Source organism: Heterocephalus glaber, unplaced genomic scaffold (genome assembly GCF_053883595.1).
Source record: "Heterocephalus glaber isolate CG9 unplaced genomic scaffold, H.glaber_assembly_v1.0 deba00001523, whole genome shotgun sequence".
In the NCBI taxonomy this organism is placed as follows: Eukaryota; Metazoa; Chordata; class Mammalia; order Rodentia; family Bathyergidae; genus Heterocephalus; species Heterocephalus glaber.
In genome coordinates this window covers 28659045-28683422 of record NW_028258327.1, presented here as the reverse complement: position 1 = coordinate 28683422, position 24378 = coordinate 28659045, and the positions used below count along the sequence as shown (strand labels likewise).

Sequence of the window (24378 nt, the reverse complement as noted above, 5' to 3'; positions counted from 1 at the left end):
CAATTTTCCAAGAATAAATGAGAGCCCCTCCGCAATTCACAGTAAAATCTCCACCAGCTCAGACTGGGAAAAAAAAAAATCAGGACAAGAAACACAGACCTTGTGAAGTGCAGAAACTGAGGGCAGCATTTTTTGTCAACCTGTTGGTTCCCAAGGAGTGCAGGGGACTGAAACTCAGCTTCCTCCTCTACTTCCCTCACCCGGCCCTTAGGGCCAGAGGTGTGATTGTCAGGAGACTTCTGTGGCGACTGGTGAAGGCAAGGGCCCGCAGCTAGTAGAACCACCTTAAGTGGGTGAATTGCCTGGATCCAATGAGGACAGAGTGACCACACTCGTGTAATTGTTTTGTTTTATAACTTTTCCTAAGTGGGGTGTGTATGTGGTGGAGGGATGGAGGGAGGGAGGGAGGGAGAGCGAGAGCGAGAGCGAGAGCGAGAGAGAGAGAGAGAGAGAGAGAGAGAGAGAGAGAGAGAGAGAGAGAGAGAGAGAGCCAGCTTGCTTACAGTCAGGGTATTAATGGGGCGGGAGGGGGAGGCGGCGAGGGGAGGGCGCAGACAAACGCGCTGCACGCTTATTTACCTGCAAGTCCTCCGCTCCGGCGGTGGCCAGCCCCAGGCTGGGCCCTGGCAGGAGTCTTTGATCTGGGTGCATTCCATACTGAGAGCCGTGGCTCATGAGGGACAGGTCGTGGCGACGGTAGGCATCGAGGCAGCCCAGCTCCCGCCTCTGCTCGTCCAGGCAGGAGGACTTGAGTGCCCGCGCATTGTGCAGGTTAATAAAGTCGGCGGGCTCCCCGTGGTGGATCTGCTGGTAGTACTGCTGCGAGTGGTGGAGAGAGTTCAGAGAGTAGGCGTCGGGGGTGACTGCCGGGTGGCTATGCTGAAACTCGTAATGGAAGGACTGGTGGTGGAGCGGGGTGTACTGGTGATTAGTGGAGAAGTAGGGGGACGCAAACTCGGTGCCGGTGGTGGAGTAAGTTAAAGGAGAGGAGGAGGAATAGGCGACAGTGGAATTGGCTACGGACTCCAGACAGCCAAGCTGCATCAAACGGTAGCTGTTTGATCCGTCGTGACGTATCTGGAAGGAAGAGGGGGAAAAGGGAGAGCAGAAAAACTTGAGGTTTGTCATTTTGCAACCAAAGCGCCACTCTCCCAGAGCCCAGAGCCTACTCCAGCTTTCCAAGGAGAGCAGCGCACAGGGCTGGGGTGGCACCGCAGCCGGGCGCGTCGCCTTTCCAGAAAGCCTCTGCCAGCAGGCAGCTGGGGATGGGCGGCCCGGTCCTCACAGTCGAGACGGCGGGAAAAAGTCCCCCACCCTATATAGGTGCGGGCGACATCACACACGCGCACACGCAGACACACAGACACACCCAGTCCCTGCCCAACTTGTGCAGGGAACTGGGCGAGAGTAGCCAGGTTTGCAGCCGACTCCGGGCCGCGGGGAGTAGGACGGTCCCCGGCAGAGAGCGCCGGCCCCTCCTCGCCGCTCCACCCGGACCGAACGCCCAAAGCCGCGCCCGTTCAGGCCGAGGTGTTCGGCCAGGACTGCTCAAAATCACGGTCCGTACATTAAAACAAAAATCCAGTCTGCAAACTGTTCAACTTGCTCACTTCCTCAGCTATCTGGGAGAGGGAATCCGACCCCTCCTTAACTGCTTCCCTTCCCCTGAAGAAGCTCATTGCAAAAGAGGTGCGCTTTACCCACCCCCCTTTGTCCACCTACCGCCCCCCATCAGTCCTCTTCTTTGCCTTTCTGAAAATCCTTTTCTATCTCTTTCTCCTCACCCCCCTCCTTATTATTAGGATTGTGTTTTCTACCTCATTATGGCAAATGTTTCTTAACGTGGCAGAGAGTTGCCCTTTCTGGCGACAGATGTCATAACGAACTCTTCTCCCTTCCCTTCCTTAACTTCCCCGGAAAGCCAGATTATAATTAAACGTAACGGTCCCACATAGATTAGAGACAGGGGAAGCTGCCACCGCCGCCGCCGCCACCACCACCGCCGCCACACACACGCGCGCTCAAAAAAAAAAAAAAAGTAATAATACCTCGGCATCGTGGACTAGTCCCGGAAAGGTAGTTGACATGTTGGGTTTCTCCAAAAGCTTACGATGCAATTTTCCCCTCCAAAAAAAGAATCTGGAAAAAAAAAATCCAAACTTCTTGTATTTTCCAATTTTTTTTTTAAGGAAAAAGAAATGTTCTATAGACAGAGATCTAAATTGTAATGGTTTTGCCCGGATCAGATAGCTCCTCGCCTTGTACCCACTTAAAAACCTGTAGGAACAAAATTTTCCCTCTGCACAAAAGCAGCTCCCTGGAACAGATTTTGTACTTGCTGAGTATTTCTTTGGCTGATGTCGTAGGTCCCTTGGTAATATAGAAGTTTTGAAAATTAAGCATCAGCACTGAGAACTGGGAGGACAATAGGCAGAAGAGATTTATCCCAGGAGACAAGGAATAAATATTGTATCTTCACCTAATAAGGAACTGGAGGTTCTTTCAACATTTTTATCCATTTTTTCCAACCTTTATCATGCTTTTCTATACCGGCTGAGGTGGGGACTTATCTCTTCGGAGAGCATTTGCACACATTTTATTGTGAAGACAGAGATCTAGCCCCAATATGTGTATATTAGAGATGGAAATATATATTAATTAAAGCTTCCTTTACCATGGGCAAGTGTTCATTCCTATTGGTTCCAATCCCTGGATGCTGAAAGCTGCTTTTTCCAACAAGCATCCGTATCAATTTAGCCTAGATTGGGGTGCCTGCCTTTGCCCAAATGGAAACAATACTGCTTCTTCCATATTTACATCGAATTTGGGTCCTTTCTCTCTTTTGAAAGGCAACACTAGGTGGTGGCTTACACTTTTCAGAAGCTTTTAAAATAAATAACTGTGATGGACAGTCCCAAGTTTCAATCATAAAGTGGTGTAACTGGCAATAAATTTACGAAAAATGCAAACGAATAAAGATGTGTGACAAGATTCCACATTTAGGTAAATGTTGTCTTTCATTTTCCAACCTAACCATTTTTCCTCCTCTTTTGTGTTTTCCTTCTGTAAATAGTGCTGGATAGAAGTGTGTGTTGGAGGTTAGACCATTTAACACTGGAACCAGGTATTTGAACACTATTTCTCCAAAATAACCTTTAAAAGCTTTAGGGTTGTATTTTACAGAGAGGGCAGGAGGGAGGCAGTGCGTGCACCTATCTCCCTTTCTTTAGTGGATCTCTGACTTTCAAACAGTTTTTGAGGTTTACTTCCTTTAAAATGTAGCTTCCCCCATCAAGTTGTCTGGTGCCTGAAGGGGGTAGTAGTGGGTTCAAGCTGGGAAGACTGAGACTTCTCGAGGTCCAGCCTCCAACCCTGTGTATCTCATAAGGACTGGCTGGCCCCACAGACTCATCTCGGAGATAGAGGGGGTAATTCAGTCTTAATTGCTGTTTCATGGTTACCTTTTAAGTGTTTAAGCTGAGAAGGTGTCTTAATAATAAGCCGCAGGCAAACAGACACGTGGCTTTTTTTAAGGTCGGGGGTTTGGGAGGGTTTATTGGGATCTCCTCATTCAGGCTAACTGGGCCTATCACTCAGCACTCTTTGGTTTATACAAATGGACAAAGGCACATGACAAGAATTGAAATGCATTGTCTGAAATGGAGATCAGAGACGCTCCAGCCCTGTACAGGGGTCAGCAGCCACCTCATGTCAAGGTGCACCAGCTCCTCAACTTCCAATTCTTAAAATTCTATATTTTGGTCTAATGAAGTCAGGAGACTGAGAAATCAATGAAGATGAAAAAATGTCCAATCACTCTTTAAGTGGGAGGGGTAAGATGAGAGCTGGTTGGCCCTGAGGGCTGAACCCCAAAGTGCTTGTCTAGTAATCTTTGTTTGCTAGTTGCCAGGTAGGCCTTCATAGCTAACCCATAGAGGACATAAACTATCTAATTAACCTTGGGAGTTGGGAATATATATTACCCAGAAATCCCACTGAGAAAATTTAACTCTGCCCCCAAAAGAATATGTAGAGCCCACACATTATGTTGTGAATGGCCAGATTTACTTTTCTTGGTGGATAATATTGGCTTCCCAGGTAGCCAAAGCTCAAATAGAAAAGGATGGTACCTTCTCTAACAACCAGCAACCACCTTCCCCAGCACCCTACTGTAATATACCTTCATTGAAGGCGAAAGGACCTTCTCCTCCTAGCTTAAGTCTGAACAACAGACACAAAATCCTCTTGCCTGGGAACAACCAGGAGGCTCAGGACCAGAAGGCTGCCTGCTTCCTTTGCTGTCCCAGCAGATGATCCAGGAGGTGACCTACACAAAACCCTGCACTCAGAAGAGGTAGCCTTCTGATACTCTCAGTAATGAGCTCTGGCCTGAGCCGAGTACATCCTATGGAATGACATATGGGAAAGGTCATTAGGTGTTTCATTTATTATGATGCTTGAGTACCCTTAGACTTAAAGAAAACTAAAGATCACAAAGAATGAAAAAAATCCTTTATTTGTATTTGAGACCTGCAGGAAAGATAAAGTGCACCCCTTTTAGTTTTGGACCCTGTCTCCTTTGCAAAGTGCTCTTCCTCCCTCCACACTGACTCCCCACACCACATGCTGGACCCCAGGGAGACTTCACTTGCCCAACTGCTCCCTCCTACCTCATCTCAACTTAAAAAAAAAAAAAAAAAAAAAGCTGTTCTCCCTGAAAGAAAAGTTGGGGAAATCATCTGTGCCATATGTACACACTGGTCAGCATTCCCTTCCATCTGCTCTGGGGTTGCGCAGTGCACCCCTTTTGTAAAGAAATTCATTGAGGCAGGTGTATGTTGTGTTTGGTGCCTTGTGTGTGTGTGAGATGTGCATGCATCAGATTTGTTTCTGTCAGACAGTTCCCCCCTTTCCCCCCTCCCATCCAATTAATAGTCTTGAGCAATTAATAAGTGCCATCTTGCTTGACTCAAAGACTCGGCTTTTCAGCAAATCTAATTCCTTTCTGTTTTGTCCCTTTCCTGGAGAGTGATTGGCCACATGTTCTCCAGCGGGTGGCATAATTGAATTAACTGGCCACAGAGTATTGGAGAGACAATGATGGTCACCTGGGCCTCCTTCAGTGGGAAACTGGTGGCATGCATTCTGGCTTCAGCAGAAGGGTAGGCCAGTGCCTGCCCATTCAAATAGCCCACAGAAAAAAGAAGTTGGAGACAGTCTCCCTTTGCACCTGGTGTGCTTTTTCTCCCTCTAGTTCCATGCTCTACACTCTAGGAGGGATCATCCTGTCACAGTTACTTTAGGAATCTGCTAAGAAATCTTTATACATATCATTAATGTCTTGGTTAAGATCCAGAGCTGGAAGAGGGTTTTTGGAAGTTGTAGGTCCCTTTCCTGAGTTTATAGGTTGGTGGTATGCTAGTCATTGGTTTTGGTTCAACCTAGAAAAATCCTTGTTGAAAGGAATATCCACTTCCTGTTTGAGGTGAGTTAAATATTACCAGCCATCATGCATCATGTGTTTATCCCTAGCTTTAATAAACATGTATTTCTTTGGGGTTATTTTTCTCTTCTTTTTTTTTTTCTTTCTTTCTTTCTTCCTTTCTTTTGATTCTTGGAGTTTCCTCCATTCCTGCAAGTTGATTATATTTGTTTTCTTGTTCTCTAAATAGATTTACATCACAAAATTGCCCATATAATACTAACTGAAATGATTGCAATTATTTGTGCATTTTCTACCAGGAATATTTCACTAAGTATATTTACACACAGGAATCAACCAAAGTATCTTCCTTCTTCCTTCTTTCCCATCCTTCCTTTGTCCTGTCCTTTCTTCTCCTTCCATCTCTCCTTTTCTCATTTCCTTTCTTCTGTTTTTTTTTTCATTTTTAGTTGAAGATAGAGATGAGATTGCATCCATTAAACTTATGCCTTTATCATACATTGTGTAACAATGACATTCAGTATGTTCTGCTCCAGAGTGGTGTGGAGCTCCATAACCCAGATGCAACAGGAGACAATTTCCATAGTCACAAAGACCCTGGCCTCAAGAGTACAGGGTCAGCAGGGTGGTGAAGCACTGAGGACACAATGTAGTACAAAGTAGTCCCATAGGTTAATGTTCAGCACTCGAAATCAGAATAAGAGGTGTAGGTCTGAATAGATGTACCAGTCCTTACTGCTCTCAGGCTCTTTCTTTTCACTCCTTATGTTGTCTTCAGAGAAGGTGGAGCAGGCAAGGATATCTGTACGTTATATAGGGCTGCTCTTGCTCTGCCCACCCTCTGGAACCCTTCCATTTCTCTGAGAATCTTCAGCTCTGAGTGTCTCCACCTGGATAGTCTCTCAAGATGGTGTATGATTTGGTCTCCAAGAGCCAATCACAGAGGGACCTCTCAGGGCTCTTTCCCAGGAGGCCTTAGTTTCAGACACTCAGGATTTTAATGGCCTGGAACTTCTTGTGGTCTGTGGTTTCTCAGAGATGTAATTCATCTAACCTTTTAAACTTTCCCAGTCATAGCTGAAGTAGATGGGTGAGTGGGGGATTCCTTCAGGTGGTGGAAAGACACAGGTGTTGGGACACCATGTGGCATTCCAGCCCCTGGTCCATTCATTTTTCCGTACCAGACAAGGAGGAGATAGAAGGGTGCTCCACATAACCTGGGCAGGAGCAAGTGTTCTAAAACGACCCAGTTACGTGGACTCTGGTACTTGCAGAGAAAGGCCATGACAGTGTGTGTACTCTTATGTGCCAACCAGCTAGGTCAGGCCCCCTTGCCTGACTCTGGCCTCTCCCAAGGAATCACTTGCTTTTCTTTCTGCCTGTGTTGTTGCTGACTCTGGGTCTCTTTCCACAATCCCTCCCCTGGCTTGCCTTGCTGTCCACCACTTTTGTCCACCTCCACCCCACCTTCAACAACAGAAGGGGCACTGTGCCTAACAAGTTCCATAATTGCAAAAGAAAAGTCAGCCAGTTTTCAAAAGAGCATTAGGATGGTTAGGAGAAATTAACATTTCTGACGGACTCTCCAATCATTTCAGTTTAAGAGTTGTCATTGATTTTTTTAAACCCCTTTTTCTTTCTTTCCATCCCGCCCCCCCTCCTTCACGACCCTACCCCGCCCCCTGGGCTGTTTGTCAAAAGCCTTACACGGATCTGTATTCTGCCTTAGCCTCACAGCCCACAGGCAACACAGATTCCATAATCGTACAGAGGAAATGCGTTTGGAAGCAATTAAAAAGCAATTAAAAAGCGAACGTATTGGTCGAAAATTAAACGGGAAGTCCTCTCTGGTCTGAAGTCCTCTTTGATAACAGTGAGACTTGGCGCCCAGGCCCGAAACTGACTCGGCCGACTTCTCATCCTCCTGCACCTGGCCTCGCTGAGCTCTGAGCCTCAAAGCCCAGCCCGGGCGCACGCAGAGCCAGGCCACCGGGGGAAGGGGCGGGAGGCTCACCGGGCAGCAGGCGGAGACCCCCCGAGGTGGGTGCCCTGGAGCCTCCAGGCTGGCTGTTCCCTTTTAGGCAGGAAGACAATCTTCCCCACAAGGCCTGTCTCCCGTGGGAAATTTGCCCTTTAGCCCACAAACGTTTGAGTTTGGAGAGGTTGCGCTCTGTTCTCCGTCGTTTCAGGTTTTCAACGTCTGCTCGCCGGCCTCCCGATTATATGTGGTACCTCAGTTTACCAGGTGCTTGTAAAAGTATTGGCTCATTTGATTTTGAGAACACGCCTCTTCACTCAGGTAGGGGGAACGAATATGTGTTCTTTTGGCAGAGAAAAGCCGACAAGAACAAAGTAACAGTTACAGCGCATTTCTTTATACTTAGAATACGTGCCAAGCCCCGGAGCGCCTATTATTTCACCCTCAGCACGCCCAGAGGAGGTAGGTGTAGGTGGAAACCTCCTTCCTGTGAGGCCCCACCCTGCACCCCTCCCTCTGGGCTGGCAGGAAGGCAGGCGGGCCAAGAACGCGCCCAGGAGTGAGGCCCTGGAGCAAGCGTTAGTCATGGCGACCTTGAACTCAGCGATTTGGGCTCCAAATGAAGCTTTCCCTCCATCTTTGGGCCTTTGCTGTTGTATCTAAACTTTTCAACATTTTAAATTTCCTTTTCAAAATTCTCCTTCTCCACTCTTTTCCCAACGTTAAAGAAAGCACCCTCGTGGGGCCTGGTCCAAATTTCTTGTACACAAAGGCGTGCGCCCTCTGGACGTCTCAGTGGGAAATCGGCAGTACTGTCGTGGCTGCACACTCCGCCTCCGGTTCTGACCTTGAGCTTCCCGGTGACCCACCGGGGAGGCTGGTCCGCCTCCAGCTCTGTTCCTGAGTTAGAGGCTCTAGCCCGCGCCTTGGGACTCTTCCGAGGCTGCCACAGGCACCAAGGGCCCCGGGGATAATCAGACATAGCAGCCCATCTCTCCTGTACCCGCTTCTCATCCCCTAGGGCACGGCGTCGCAGGGAATCCCGCGCTGGCCACCGAGACCTCCTAGGAACCCAAGCTGCAAATTGAAACCCAAAGGAAGTGCGCTGCCATTGACCATAGGGCCTGAGTACGGGCCTTCTAGGAGAAGTTACTTCCTTTCTTCAGCTGTAAAATGGGGCCAGGGGAATGCTAACCATTAGCTGGTCCCGCTAATGGCTTAAGTGAATATTGTAGCTCAGTGATAAAGTGCAAGCTTAGCACATGCAAAGATGAGGGTTCTGTCACCAGCACCAGAATCAACTTACAACAGTATGCACCTTGGCAAGCTTGTAAAATGTTGAGTATTACTATTATTATTACTATTTGGAAAGAGGGAAGTTGCTAGGCAGGCCACAGAGGAGATTATAGTAGCGACTCTTTCTTCCCTAGGGTCAGTTTTGCAAAACCTTGGACAGATGGCACGCTCCCCCCAGCCCCCCCCCCCCAGTCTAACTGGAGGAGACTTCAGAGGGCTTCAGAGTCAAAACTTGACAACGGATAAGGTCACATAGCCAATCAAGACACAGCGTCAGGGCTGGAGCTAAAGCTAGAGCTTGCTGCTTTTCACTGCTCAACCCACAGTGATTCATCTAGTATCTATAGACTAGGTAGTCCTGTTCGCCCCCACACTCTATTCCTTTTCTTCTATAGCTAATTTCTCCTGGCTTAAATAAAATTTAGGTTTTAAAAATTTTTAAATTTCATTAATTCTCTTTCCTCTCCTGCTGTCACTGCCCTTAGCCTCTCCTTCACTCCCACCCTCTGTAGATCTCTTTCAGAGTGTGCTTTTGTTTGCTTGGGGTTCCACTCTGACTTGTTGCCTCCTCTCCGAATCCTGAAAGGTCTCTGTTTCACTTCTGCTTCAATGTCTTGGGTGCAGCTCAGTGAGCTGGAGTGCGGAGGTGGCTCTCTATCTGCAGCACTTCCTGCTGTGGTCTCCCTAACACTCAGCTTCTTATTCTCTCACCTTTTCACAGCCCCTATGGATCTGTCTAGTTGCTGATCCAAAGTCCCTGCCTTCTCTCCTTCCTAGTAACTCTGGGGAGCTTTGAGTCAACCAAGGCCTCCAGTTACTTTTTCTTTTTCATTTTTTCCCCTAAAAGGGCTTTGTTTGCTTCTTCTGTCAATTACCCCAGTAGCCTCTCAGAGGCCCTGTTTATTTTTCCATTGACCTTTTCTTCCTTGTGTACTGGAACAATGCCTTATTATTTTATTTATCTTAATCTCTGGTGCAATCGCTCTTTTATTCTTCAACTTGGCTGTGCTAGTGTTTGCCTTTACACTTTCTTGGCTTCATTATGTAATCTCGTCAAATCTCCACACTCTGTGCATGCTGGTTAGACCTCACGTTTGCCTTTTACTTACCCTTGAATAGTTTGTTTTGAAACTCCTGGCCCATCCATATTTACCGTATTCCTTTGTTTCTTTCTATCTGTTTGCTGCTTATAATGCTCATGGACACAGTCCACAAATTTGCAATAATTTTTCTTTATCACACATCTTGCCCAACAGGACATTTCATTTAATATATAGTTTCCTACTAGGCCCTGCCACTTTTAGCAACATGAATCTGATAATGTCCCTTTCTTCTAAGTCAGTCCTGGTTGTAGATTGTATGGTAATTAGACAATTTCTAGGGTGAATTTCTTTGCTTTGATTTCCCTTTGAGCAAGTGGAGGATGGTACAATATTTACTGAATCTGCCACTGATCAGCTCTGTAACTTTAGAAACATCACTTAATCACTCTGTTCTCTTTTGCAACCAGGTTGTATTAAATGGAGGGGGTATATATAAAACAACTTTATAATTTATGCTTTAAAATTTTTGGAGTTGGAGATGTAGCTCAATGGTATAGTGTTTACTTGTAATATGCCAGACCCTGGCATACACACACACACACACACACACACATACACACACACACACTGTTTACTATGGTTTATTTCTGCAAATCACTGCTCTAAGTCATACCTAATTGTCCCCCTAAAGCCTCATGTGGTCATAGGTGGGGCTTTTTGTAGGTGACTGGATCTAGGGTAAGTGAACATGGATTAATAGTTTATGATAACTAAATTAATTCAGCATAGTTCTGGGTTTGGATAATGGAAGTCCCACCCTGGGTGTTTGTAACACCAATAGACAGGCTTGTATCCTTGATGGAATAAAATGGGGAATGAAGGAAGAAGGCTCACTTCTGTTTCTTCAGAGGAACTCCAATCTTCACCTTCACCTTGGATGTCATCCCCTGGCTTCCAGCACAGACCCTCCAGCCTGCTGATATAGACCTGCACCACGGGACACTGCAGTGAGCTCTAGGCCTTAGACCTTTGACTGGGTCCTTCTGATCTCCAGCACACAGACAGCCCTGTTGCACTCTTCCACACCTGACTCTGCAGGTAGCCATTGTAAGCCTATCTGGCAAATCCTTGTATATTTATATATTTTAAAGCTGTTTCTGGAGTGAGCATTGACTGATACAATCACCTTCCTTCTGGATGGTACAAATCTCTCTGAGATTAATATCAGCCCTAACAGTGAAGAGTTTTGATTCTCCTTTATGATCTCTCCTGTCCAACACTCAATTGTGTTCATTCTTTCTCATCATAAGCTCTATGTCAGGAGCATATCTTTCAAATGTCTAGATTCAGAAGGTGACACCTTTTCCTCAGACCTTTCCTCTATTCTAATATTATAAAAGACTTTAATAGAAGCAGTCGTCACACTTCCAAATCCCCTCTCTGTCAGTGTTCTCCACAAAGGATGGAGTGGTGATCCCAGAATCAGCCGCATGCTACACCTATCCGTTGGTAATCTTCACTACACCAATAGAGAGAGAGAGAGGGAAAGAGATAGAGACAGATGGACAGACAGACAGACAGGGAGAGAGAGAGGGAGGGAGAGAGAGAGAGAGAGAGAGCTTTCACTGAGGAAATTATTGCCAAAAAGACAGCCCACTCCACTGATGGTTGGATTCTCTCTTAAGTAAGGACATCCTGGCAATCTCAGTGTACATTGTGTAGTGAAAAGTCCATTTGAAGAAGTTCAGTGAGGCAGGCATGGTGGTGCACACCTGAAACCCCAGCTACTGAGAAAGCTGAGGCAAGAGAATAAAAAGTTCAAGGTGAGGCTTGGAAACTTATTTAAACTCTCTCTCAAAATAAAATAAAAAAATACTTGGGAAATAGTTCAGTGACAGAGCATGAATCCCTGGGTTCAACCCACAGTTAAAAAAAATTGGTAAAGTGGGAATTACAGGTTTGTGTTTTCCTATCTCCAGATACATAAAATGTCACCTCTTGAGCCCTCCTTTCTTGAGAAATTAGAGACTAAATCTAGCACTGGGATTTCTCTCTAGTATAAGGCATTGGAACCACATATAGGCTGTGATGAATTAAATATGTACCATATATTAGAAATATCTGTAATGAGTGCTGACATTCTGATAAATAATACAGTGTAAAGTTCTTTGTATGATTGAACACTATCTACTTCTCATGTATTTATATACTAGCAGTTAAAAAGAACAAGTTTCTTTCCCTAGTTAAATACGTTGAAATGGCATTAGTCTTTTAGGATGTGTTCCAACCTGAACGCTAAAATTTAGGTGGTGACAAAACTCAGTACATGTAGGTGCTCTGCCCTGGCACATTCAGACACAATTTAGAGGAGGAATTTCTCCCATTAATTGTCTAGACACTAGCAGTGAAGGAGAAGAGGTAGTGTAGAATGTTAGAAAGACATCATTTTAATGTGCTTTTTAATGACAAGTTCAAATGTAACACAGATATAGTAGACAGCAAAATTCCAAATTCCTGAGATGTAGAAATTGTATACTTTGACAATATACTTGGTTATTGTCATTAGATAGATTATGGTGGTGAAAATTATCCAAAGTCCAAAGAGAAACAGGAATTTCCAATAATTTACTCTAACTACTTTTTCTCCTTCGCAAAATCAGCAAAACAAAGGTCATTTCAAAGACTTCATTTTTCTGGAGGACATAGAACCTCCATGTACTTCCACAGATAAATAAAACTATTGGCCTATTAGGAAATAAGTCTGGAAAGTTCATTCTATTATTTCCCACTATGGTATATGTACCATGGAGACTGGGAATATGTTTTTGCCCTTACTAGGTTGGGGTAAATATACAATTTGGGTGACTGAATGAGAAGTATCTTACGCCATAATAATGTCTATTCTTAAAAAGTGATTATTTGACTGGACATTAAAAAATCCTAAAGGATCAGGATATGCTTTATCCACTTCATCTACTTTATCCAACTGTTCATTCAAAATTACCCCCAATGAGGAATATGGGGTTACTTAACATCTAACTTCATTCAGAACTCTCTATCATGATCTATAGAATAGGGAAAACAGATATTGAAAAGAAAAATTGAAGAAAATTCACTGCTTGTTTACCAGCAGTGAAACTTAAAGTCTTCTTGAATCTGCTGAGGAATTTCTTCAGCCAGAGCCTTTAGCAAGCTGAATCAATCTGAGATTGTCTATAACTGTGTTGTCTTTCACAGGGATGACTAGCCACAGGTAGCAATTGAGCTAGACTGCAATGTATCCCCACCCCAGTTTCATATGTTAAAGCCTCTTTGAAGATAGGGCCTTTCTGGAGGTAATTAAAGTTAACTGAGGTCAAAAGGCTAGGGTCCAACTCAATAGGACTGGTATCCTTAGAAGAAGAAGAGATGTTAGAGAAAAGCTCTTGTTAGGAAACAACATGATGGCCATGTGCAAGCCATGAAGAGAAGCACTGGAGGGAAAAAACCCTGCCACAACTTTTTTTTTTTTTTCTTGCAGTGCTGGGAGTGATCCCAGGACCTTGGACATGCTAGGCAAATGCTTTACCACTAAGCTACATCCCAGCCCATCTAGTGACATCTCGATCTTGTACTAACATTTTTCAGAACTGTGAGAAACAAACATTCTCTTAATTCACTTTGTGTGTGGCATTTTGTTATAGCAGCTCTAGCAGACTAATGAGAGAAACAATAGCCCTTGACCTCCATAATCTCAGATGATCAACTAGGCCTTGGTGTTCCTATCTGGCACTGTAAGATTTTGGTGTCCCTCAGATGGAGAATCTTATAGAAATCAAAATCTTATAGGACATAAGCACCAGGCAAGGCCACTCTGTAACCACAAAGGATCATGGTGACAAAAAAGACCACTCTATTTACATCTGAACCCTGACAAGGCAGGAACATTGTGTAAAATCACAAAATACCAACCACATTTCCTCACTGGCTAATATAAGTGATTCCTACTTCTTTAGCAATTATAACTTTAACCGCACTTTAATCTTTGTTTCCTATGAAAAGTTGATGGAGACACACACCTGTAGAATTCTGCTTTTTGAGAGCACTCATTAGAGTGTAATACTCTATCTCCTTGAAATCACCCAGCGAAAGTCCAAATCCCAGAATAAGTCCTTTCTAACACTCTCTTAATGAGGCATTTTGTTATTTTCCATGATCTGTGTCCTCTCTCACTGCAACAAGTTACAAACCCAATTTTAGCAACTATAGGACTGTGCCTAGTGTTTTTTGGCCACAAGGTAGTGGCAGTTTGAAATGAAGCCTGTCCAAACTGAGACCTACTGTTTTGATTTGCAAATACTTAGTATGAAAAAAGAATGTAAAGTTTTTCATAATTTTTATAATTATAACATTTTGATGGACTGATAAATAAAATATAATATTAAAGATCAATTTACCTGTTTCTTTTTTTTAAAAAAATGTAGTTACACATGTGCTTGGATTTCATTTCTGCTGAGCAACATTGGTTTATCAAATCCCAAGAAAAACTAATCACTAACAATTCTGATCATGTACAATTTATTTTTTTTTAAGGGAGTCTATTAGTCATATTAGGAAACATCATATTAAGGGTAACAAACAACTCCAAAAATCTCTGTTGCTTAACAAAGCAAAAATTTATGCCCAACACACAAACTATCCTTGGTTTGGGCCTTGGCAGGTAGATGTCCTCCTTTTGGCAATGCAGAAATCTAGTGGTCTTTATTTCTGCAAATCTCAAGCTTCAGGTGAGGAGAAGATCTTTCATAAACATGTTAAACACATCTCATCACATGACTGTGCTTAATGATAGGGGAATAGGCAAATATATTCTTCCCCTACAGCCAGATAATAAGAACTGGAGAACTGAAAACAAGCGATAGTAGTAATATTCCCATAGAGATAGAAGTACATGTCAATGTCTCTCGTTTAACACAGGTGTGTTACATATTCAATATATGGGTGAGACATTTTGTTTGGGAGACAGACTCAGAAGGCATCACCACTGATGCTGAAGACACAAAAACCCCTTATATTTTCTAGCTAATATATATTTTTGTGGCACTGGGGATCAAACTCAGGGATACTTTTCCCCTAAGTATATCCCCAGCTCTCTTTTAAATTTTTACTTTGAAACAAGTTCACACTAAGTTCCCCATGCTGGCCTAGAACTTGAAATCTTTTTACCTCAACGTCATGGGACTACAGGCATGTGCCACTAAGCCTGGTTTCTATTTAGTATTTCTATGGAAATATTTTAATGTTTCCAGCTACTTAAAAGCAATGTGTGGTTACCAATAACTCACAATTCCTTACATCTTTTTCTCCTACTGAGATGAACTTCAAAATAAAGTTCTGAAAACAGTATGGTAATTGGATTAAATATAAAAAAGACACTTTTAAAGATCATTTATAATTTTAAGTTGTTGATCAGGCTACACACACACACACACATTGATTTTTCTCTCTAACACACACACAAGCACTGCTTTACTCAACAAGGTTTCATAACATTAAAAACAATGTGATCCTGGAGATTTCATTAGTTAAAACCCTCCCATCTGCAGGAAAATTCCTAAAATGCAGGCGAACTTGGCCTTTCTCATCTTCAAAGATCTCCTTCTAGCATCAGAAAAGTTGTTTGTAGTGAGCCCAGGGGAGGAAGGAGGGTCTGACAAGCTTTCCCCTCCCCTTTTGTGGCTGAACTGAGAAGACTGCTAGTATGACTAATTCTACCGATATAGATCAGTAGGTTAATTTCTGGAGGAGGTAAGCCGATGGCTGTGTGGGGTAGAAGAAAGACGGACTCAGCACTTGATCTCACCCCCCGCCCTTTCCCAGTCTCCGGGGTCTGCTTCTGCCCTCATAGACTGCTATCCCCCAGCGTAAAGCCTAGGAGAAAGGAGCTGTCCGTTCAGTACCAGGGCCACGTGCAACCTGCCCGCCAAAACACAAAGAACTGAAATATTAATTAAAAAAAGCCAATCTGCTCAATCCTCCGCCCGCAGGCAGGCTCTAATGGAAAACCGCATATGCTTTCCCTTTCTCCTCAATAAATCTTCATGTGGGCATTAAAATACCTAAAAGGATTAGTCATTAAATGCTTGTACATTTGGCTTAATGCACAAGAAACTATATGTCACAGGGTTACATCAGAACTGCAGTTTAATCTAATTTGCAGTATTTGCGTAAATGCAGTCTGCTGATTGTTACAGAGGATAATATTAATATCCCGAGTGTCCAGAGGGAGGTTAACACACCAGCACAGAAAAAAGCTGGATGCTGACTGATATGTAAAACTATCAAAGCTTCTTTTAAGGTGAAACACAAAAAGAGAGTAAGTGGGAGTGTTACTTTTTCCTTCTCAAGCTGCTTCTATTATTATTATTATTATTATTATTATTATTATTATTATTATTGTTTATTTGATTCTAAGGCAATAAGGAAAGCCCTTTTTTTTGGGGAAAAAGATTTTTGTACTTCAGCTAAATATGCTTCTTGGATATTACATTCAAAAGCTGCCTACATGACAACAGTGAAAGACTCCTGAAAAGGCTTTAATTGCAGAACTGTTCTTATTTTCTTCTGAGAAATTCCTCTGTAGCAACAGCATCTAGTGGAGCTATGAGCTACACTCCACCTTCCACCTCCCCCAGACCCACTAAGCATTTCTCCTTCCACTGAACTAATGGAGCATATATTATCTGTAATGTGCATTTGCACCTGGCTCTGATGATTTACTCTTCGGTTTACCTACTTATTTTTGTACATGGTTTATAGAACTTACTGGGCAGTAGATCCCCAGGCGAAAAGGAATCAAAATCCTAACACTATCTAGAAAAATGGGCTTATTCATTAAATATATATACATTGATTACCTATGCTGTGCAGGCAGACTGCTGATTTTCCTCATAGTACATTTTCTGGAATAATTGGTTTTTAGATATTTTAGTGTATCCTAAATTAATGAAAGAATTTGTCATTAATTTTTTGCCTTCTTTGACCAGAACCAAGGAGTAGAAGCCATAGATTCATTTAAAAATGTATTTAAAAAAATAGAACTTTGTGTTACTTGTAGGAGATTAGGTTTTTTTAAAATGAAGTATTTGATTACAAAATCAACATGTGTTTATTCAATCCATCTTTTATTGGAAAGTAGAATTTTAAAGAGTTCATGCTAATCAAGATTTTTCCTTTGTCTGTGAAATGACATGCATGGTTAGGATTCCTCTAGCAGCAAAGCAGGTTAACAATGGCTATTTCACTAACACATTGTGCAGGTGGTGAAAAATAATAAGTAGAAAATTTGAATCATTCCTTGGAAGGGAAAAGGTTTTAAGCCAATTTAGAGTACCATCATGTATAAATAAGCCAACGTATATTATTATATATGCACATTTTTATATATGATAGATGAGCAGGTATCTGTATATTATGATAAAATGAGCATTGGAAGAGAGTTAGAGGGGTTTTCTATTCTTGGTTTAGTCAGTGATTTCCTAATCATGCAAAATCTCAGTAATTTTCTCAGTCTCAGATACTTTATGTTTTACATAATATCTAGACATTGTTACTGGGCATCTTTAAGTTTCTTTATGATCTGCCTTTCTATGGTTCTAATATTTCAATTCATGAAGTTTTTATTCTGAGTCTTGTCATGTTATCATTATCTAAGTTGAAAGATTCCTTCTTTGGGTCATTTTAATTTGTTTCTATTTTCTTCTATGAGAAGAAAAAAAAAAGTGGACTTCTTAACCAACAAGAGTAATCAGAATTATATCAGCTTTTATTCATTTTCTCTGATAATATATAGTTTTTTTTCTGTTACTTTTATCAAATTTCTTTCACCTTGGATTACTGAGTAATAATTACTATTTAATATGTGAGTGATTGTTATTGGTATTTTAATATTCAATCAGGTCATGAGTTGATTTATTATCATAGAATATTTGTTGTTTTAATTTTAAGAAACTGGTTGTATGAAATTCAGTTTATTTTATACTTAATACTAGTTCTTTTTACTTTTTTGAGATATAAATACAACACATTAATTCTCAATATTTAATTAAAGTTAGATGGAAATAATTTAGTAATAATGAAGCATGTATTATATTTTATCTAGTACTGTATTGGAGAATGAGAAAGGCATTGCAGTGTGTAAGGTGTCAATTTTAGTATTTGGAGAGCTCATAGTCTAGCTCTTTAAACAATGCTTAAATATAAGAAAACAGTCAAAAATATAAAGCAGATTATAATAATTGGTAAAATGTGCCAACAAAGCATGATATGGAGCAGGCAATATCATAGTTTAGAATTTTCTGGGACATGGTAGAAAGGATATCTAAAATGGTTATAGCATAGGCACTGATAGATGACATTAAAAATCAAATTTACAGAAGTATGGTAATTTGTTCATATTTTTAAAGATCTATTTCTTCCATAGGTAATTCTTTCTCCCATGTTTATATTAGAACATGCCTAGTATTTTGTCCCCTTATGAAGAGCTCTTTTTTGCCCAGGTACTTCTCTTGTTTTCTTTACTCTAAGGAAGGAAATGATACATTCAAAGCACCTTCCCATGGGACTGCTTGGATGGAAACTGGATAAGAGAGTTACACTAGGGCAGAAGTGTGGGTCATAGCACATCAAACCAAAAGCATGAGGCCAGAATCAAGTTTGATGGATTTTGTTTATATCTGATCATTTTAAGGCCAGCTGTACAATTTAAAAGCTTCCCTAAATAAGGATAATATTCTTTCACTGAATAATAAGTTGAATTTCTCCTCCCTCCCTTCTACTGAGGATTGAATGCAGGACCTCTGTACTGAGCTATATTGCCTGAGCTTTTTAAATTTTTTTACTTTGAGACAGGGTCTCGCTAAGTTGTCCAGACTAGGATTGGGCATGGAACTCTCCTGGCTAAGCCTCCCAGTGTGTTGAAATTATACCACCATATCCAGCTATAAATTGAGTTTCTTTTAAAACAATAATAAATTATTAGCAGAGTGCAACAGACTCAAGAATTACACCTGATTGGGAGTAAATTGAGATGAGTGACTTCTAATTGAAATAATAACAATGAAAATATGTGAGCTACAGGTCTGACTATGTAAGCTTTGAGGCTAAGGATACTTCTTTTCAACAAGTGCATCATTTCTTTCTTTTTTTTTTTTTTTGGTACCGGGGATCGAACTCGGGTCCTTGAGCTTGCGCAGCAGGCGGCGAAACCACTGAGCTAAATCCCCCGCCCCTTATCATTTCTAATCTACTAGTAATTGTATGGAGGAAGTTTGGGGTTAATGTATCTACAACAGTATTCAATATCATCTGCTATCTACAAAAATACATAGCATTTACATCTAATTTGTATTTTAACAATTATTTTGAGAAAGTTGATGCAATGACAAACATTTTTGCAAATATATTGTCTGTTACATTTGAAACATATTTGCAAACATTAGAAAGAATTAAGTAAAGGATGCTGCTATAATTAAAACTGTATGACTATGTGCTATCTAATACCTTTACTTAAGTAATGTTTGAGGGGCTGGGGATGTAGCTCAGTGATAGAGTACATGTCTAACGTGCACAAGCCCTGGTTTGATCCTCAGCACCTGACTTCCCCATAAAATATTTAAGTTATTATCTTAGATTTTAAAATATATCATATATTCAGTATCATAAATCCTTAATACACATATAAAAGCTTTGTATTTTAGTCTAAAATATATTAATAAGTTATGTGAAGGTTTTAAAACTTGCCTGGAGATTTTTTACATTTATTCCTTCAAGAAGTGTGTGTGTATGTATGTATGTATGTATGTGTGTATTCCTTAGCCTCGAATGTAAGCTGGCCTTAAATGATGCTTTTCAAGTAAAAAAAAAGTATTAGAAATTGTACCAAATGACTTTTAAAAGTTGAAAGACTTGAGGGCTGGGTATTTAGCTCAGTGGTTCTGCCACCTGCCTCACAAGTGCAAGGTCTCGAGTTTGATCCCTGGTACCAAAAACAAACAAACAAACAAAAAGGTCAAAAGACTTCCACTTTGTGGGATATTACACTTACTTTTGCAAGTTTTATTTTTTCCACCCAAGAAATACTACAGTATTAAAAAGATTTTAAAGGTGAAGGAAGTCATGCATGATTGCTGGAGTTTTGTAATATTCTCCAGGTATAATTTTGAATTTATGCAATATGGTAATTTCTTCCTAATTTTGTATTTTTATATCTGTCTTTTCTTTGATACCTTTCACAGAATTTATTTCATCTTTTGTCCAGGTGAAGGTAAACAACAATATGTCTATTTTTTGGTAGAAGTTGGTACCCTTTAGTAAAAGATGTAGTTAGATTGATAATATGTCAAGTAAAGAAGTTCAGAGTTAATCCAAGCAGAGGATTAATACTACTTTTTAGCTGCTCAGTCCAAAAACTGCTGATGGTGTCATCTACCATGATACCCACCTACCTTTCTTGAAAATTCAACAGTTTATATTTGTCCCATCTACTCTCCACAAGAAGTAGTTGCTAGTAATTATTGATGTATTACATGCAGTGTACAGAATACTATGCTAACTACATTGGCATCAAGGGAATGTCTCTGTCATGTTCTGCCATCTTCAAAGTGCATTTAGTCTTAAATGGTGATTCAATTCCACCATATTTGAATTTTAGTTCATGGAAAGGATAAAGATTGAGAGAAAGACATATTTCCCTTTTAAAAAGACATCAGAAAACTGCCAACAGTGCTTTTGCTCATAAACAAAACATGGTTAGTGGATACATCTAGCTTCAAGGAGGTTTGGGAAATGTACACCTATTTTGGGGAACCATGGGACTTGGTGAATTTTTATAACTGTAAAGTAGAGAGTGGATATTAGAGCCACACATAGCACAAGACATTCGGCCATAGAGTGCCTTTCTGATTTTGTTTCATGATTTCCAAAGTGGCAGAATGCAAATTACAGTAAAAGGCATTTGTAGACTGCTCCAAACTAAGATGAGGGATCACAGGGTCCATTGGATTTTAGTGAAAGCTTCCCAGAGGAGAGGTTATTTGAAGTAGATGTTTAAAGCTCAGCAGGAGCATATGAATAAGAAAAGAGATGAATTAAACTCTAGGGTAAGGAAAACACATGGGAGACATCTTAGAAAAGTTACAATGTATTTATAAATTGAAATATTTTAAGCTGGGCTCACCTGGGAATGTTTCTGCACAATATAGTAGACGACACTGTCTATGAAACTAAAAAGGCTGGAGCAAGACTGAGGGTATGTCAGGAAAATGTTAAGAGTTGATCTAAGTAGAGGACTGGTGCTCAGACTCCTTATTCAAAATAATATATTAGTAGATCAGTTTTTCTTACATTTCAGTTTTTGGAGTACTATCTTCTCAAATCAAAGAGTTCAACTCTAGGTCAACATACTATATTTGACATTTTAGGTCTTACCAGAGCCATTCAAAGACTTTTCCTGGCAGGTCTTATGGGGGAAATCTGCCCTCTCCATACCAGACTGGACACAGCCAGTGCATCATACTTTTCTGAAGTCAGATGCAGTCAACTCAACTTCTTTCTTGGCACTGAGATAATTGCTCTTGTGCTTTTTGCATAGGTTCTGATCTTCTCCTGGTTATATTTCACAGAGCTAAATATCCAAGGACAGATTCAAAATTTTAAGTGGAGGAGCTAACATTCAAAGCTGATGTCCTGACTACAGAACGAGATCTTAACCATTGTACAGCTTTCATCAGGTGAACTATAATTATCACAGGTACCAACCTTTGAGAAATAGAGTGATAGATCACAAACACTGAAAGATTTGTTTTTCCACTCAAATGATAAAAGATTAATATCAAAGTATATAAGGAACTCACAGAAATCAATAACAAGAAAGCCAATAAACCACTTTAAAAATGGGCAAAAGGCTTTAATAAATATTTCTCAGAAAAATATACAAAAGGCTAAAAGATATATAAACAAAGGCTTATGTCAATATTTATAAGGATAACACAGTTTAAAACACAATGAAATACCACCTCCCACTTGTTAACAATGGTTATTATCTAAAAACAAAAGATAAGTGTTGGGGAAGATGTGAGAAAAGCAGAACCTGGTACACTGGGAACATGGTTGGTGCAAATATACACTAGTATGGAGTTATGGCTTGTGTCTAGATGTTTCCCCAAAGCCTCATGCACTCATAGGTGGAACATTTTGGAGATGACTGGATCATGGGTGGGTGCTGGATTAATCTATTGCTGAGTTTAGCATATTTTTGGGTGTGCCTGAATGGATTTGCTCAAGGCAGAAGCCCCACCCTAGATGTGGGTGGCAACAACCAATGGGATTGTAACTTGGATGAAGTATAAAGGGAAAGGGAGGCTTTCTGTTGCTGCTTTCTGCCTTCCTTGCCATGGATTATTTTTTCTCTGTGATGCCTCTCTGCCATGCCACCCAACCTTGGAGCCAGGCAACTGTGGACTGAAACCTCTACAAGTTGGGGGTTAAAATAAACCTTTCTTCCTTTAACTTTGGGTGTCAGGTATTTTTTTCCCAGCTATGAGAAAAGTAACTGAGACATATGGGCATTATGGGAAACAGTGAGGCGGTGCCTCAAAAAGTTAAAAGTATAACTGCCATATGATCTAGGACACTCACTACTGTGTATGTTTAAAATGAAATAAAAACACTATGCTGCAGAGATATCTGCACCTTATGTTCACTCAGCATTAACAGCCAGTACATAGGGCCAACCTAAGTGTCTGTCAGTGGATGAATGGACATAAAATGTAGTATATATATATATATATATATATATATATACAATGTGATGATGGTTAGCCTTTCAAAAGGAGAATTGGTCATTTGTGACTTCATGGATAAACATGGAGGACATTATGTTACATGAAATAAACCAGCCACTAAAAGACAAGTATCACATGCTCTCACTTACATATGGAATCATTATTGAAGGATACAAAATTTCAGCTACATAGGAGGAATAAGTTCAAGAGGTTTTATGTAAAACATGATGACTATAACAGTGTATTATATACTTAAACTTTGCTAGGAAAGTGGATATTAAGTATTCTTACCAGAAATAAGTGTCTGAGGCAATGTTCATGTTGGTTTACTTGATTTAGCCGTTCCACAGTATATACAAATTTTATCATTTTAGATACCACAAACATATACAGTTTGGATTTTTCAATCAATCAATCATAAAAGCTAAATCCAAAAGTAAACAAAGTTTAAGTATTTGCATATTGGTGCCAGATGTGGTGGTCCATGCTGATAATCTCAGCACTCTGGGAGTCTGAGGCAGGAAGATCACAAATTTAAGCCCAGCTTGGTAACTTAGTGAAACTGTCACAACACAAACAAGCAAGCAAACAAACTCCAGCAAAACAAAGCAAAACAAAACAAAACAAAAACTGTTTGGTGATGTAGCTCAGTGCAAAAGCCCCGGGTTCAAGACTCACTATGGCTAGAAAAAAAAGCATATGGCAAAATGAAAGAAGCCAGTATTAAAAGACCATATAGTATTTGATTCCAACTATTAAAAAATTCTGAACAAAACAAAACTATAGAGACTGGTAGTTTTGATATAATCAGGGCAAGTTTTGAGAGGTGTAAAAGGAGTGGTGGTTGTTAGGAATTCAGAGAAAAGGAGAGAGAATAAATAAGTTGGAGCACAGGTCATTTTTAGGACAGTGAAACTATTCTTCATGATATTGTAACGGTGGACCCACAATACTGTGCATTTATCAAAACTCAGGAAACTGTCCACACAAAGGTGGGTGCTAATGTATCAATATTTGTTTATCAATTATAATGAATGCAGTACAGAAGAAATTAGGTATGTGGGAAGGGATATCTACAACATTATACTTTATAGCCATTTTTTTCTGTAAGTCCAAAACTGGTCCAGGACATAAAATCTATTTTTTTTTTTTTTTTGGTACCGGGGATAGAACTTGGGCCCTTGTGCTTATGCAGCAGGCAATGAAACCACTGAGCTAAATCCCTGGCCCTATAAAATCTATTTTAAAGAAAGAATTTATTTTAGTATAAATTTCAGGTGAGGGCTAGATCAGTCGTGTCTCATAATTTCAGTCTAAGCACTCTGTTTTTGTTTTTCTGCTAAGTTACTGAAAATTAGTTACAAATTTAATGTTTAGAAATACGTTCTGACTAAAGTTTCTTGATCCTTACACATAGACTGAGGGCAAATGTAAAAGGGAGAGATAGAACACATGACTCTCAATGATTGAATAGCACACATTAAACTTAGGAAATAATAATAGAGGCTTTCTGACAGCTGGGCATGGTGGTGCATGCCTGTAATCCCAGTTCTTGAGAGGCTGAGGCAGGAGGATCACTGCGAATTGGAGATGAACCTGGATACATACCAAGTTCAAGGCCAGACAACACTACATAGTGAGACCCTGTCTCAAAAAAAAAAAAAAATAACAGAAGCTTTGGGCTGTATAGAGAGAATGGTGTACAATAACTTTATGGCAGGAAATTTCTATACTTGTTGGACAGGCAGACACTGAAAGACAGGAATCCAACATTTATGTGTTATTTGAGATAAAGCT

At 40.8% G+C, this 24378-nt stretch overlaps 1 protein-coding gene across 3 annotated transcripts in view; it reads right to left on the bottom strand.

The window, feature by feature from the left end:
* The window catches only part of Tfap2d (transcription factor AP-2 delta), a 55736-nt gene extending 53220 nt beyond the window's left edge, over positions 1 to 2516 (bottom strand). The window contains exons 1-2 of one of the 3 annotated variants that reach the window (XM_004869054.3): positions 2049 to 2516; positions 580 to 1077 (exon numbers count right to left, since the gene is read on the bottom strand). In XM_004869054.3, the coding sequence (XP_004869111.1) occupies positions 580 to 1077; positions 2049 to 2087 (537 nt within the window). In that variant the 5' untranslated portion in view covers positions 2088 to 2516. Of the gene's footprint in view, positions 1 to 579; positions 1129 to 1817; positions 1967 to 2048 lie in introns of those variants that run through there. The other 2 variants (XM_021247784.2, XM_087188140.1) reach the window with 2 other exon arrangements.
* Positions 2517 to 24378: the final 21862 nt, after the last annotated feature.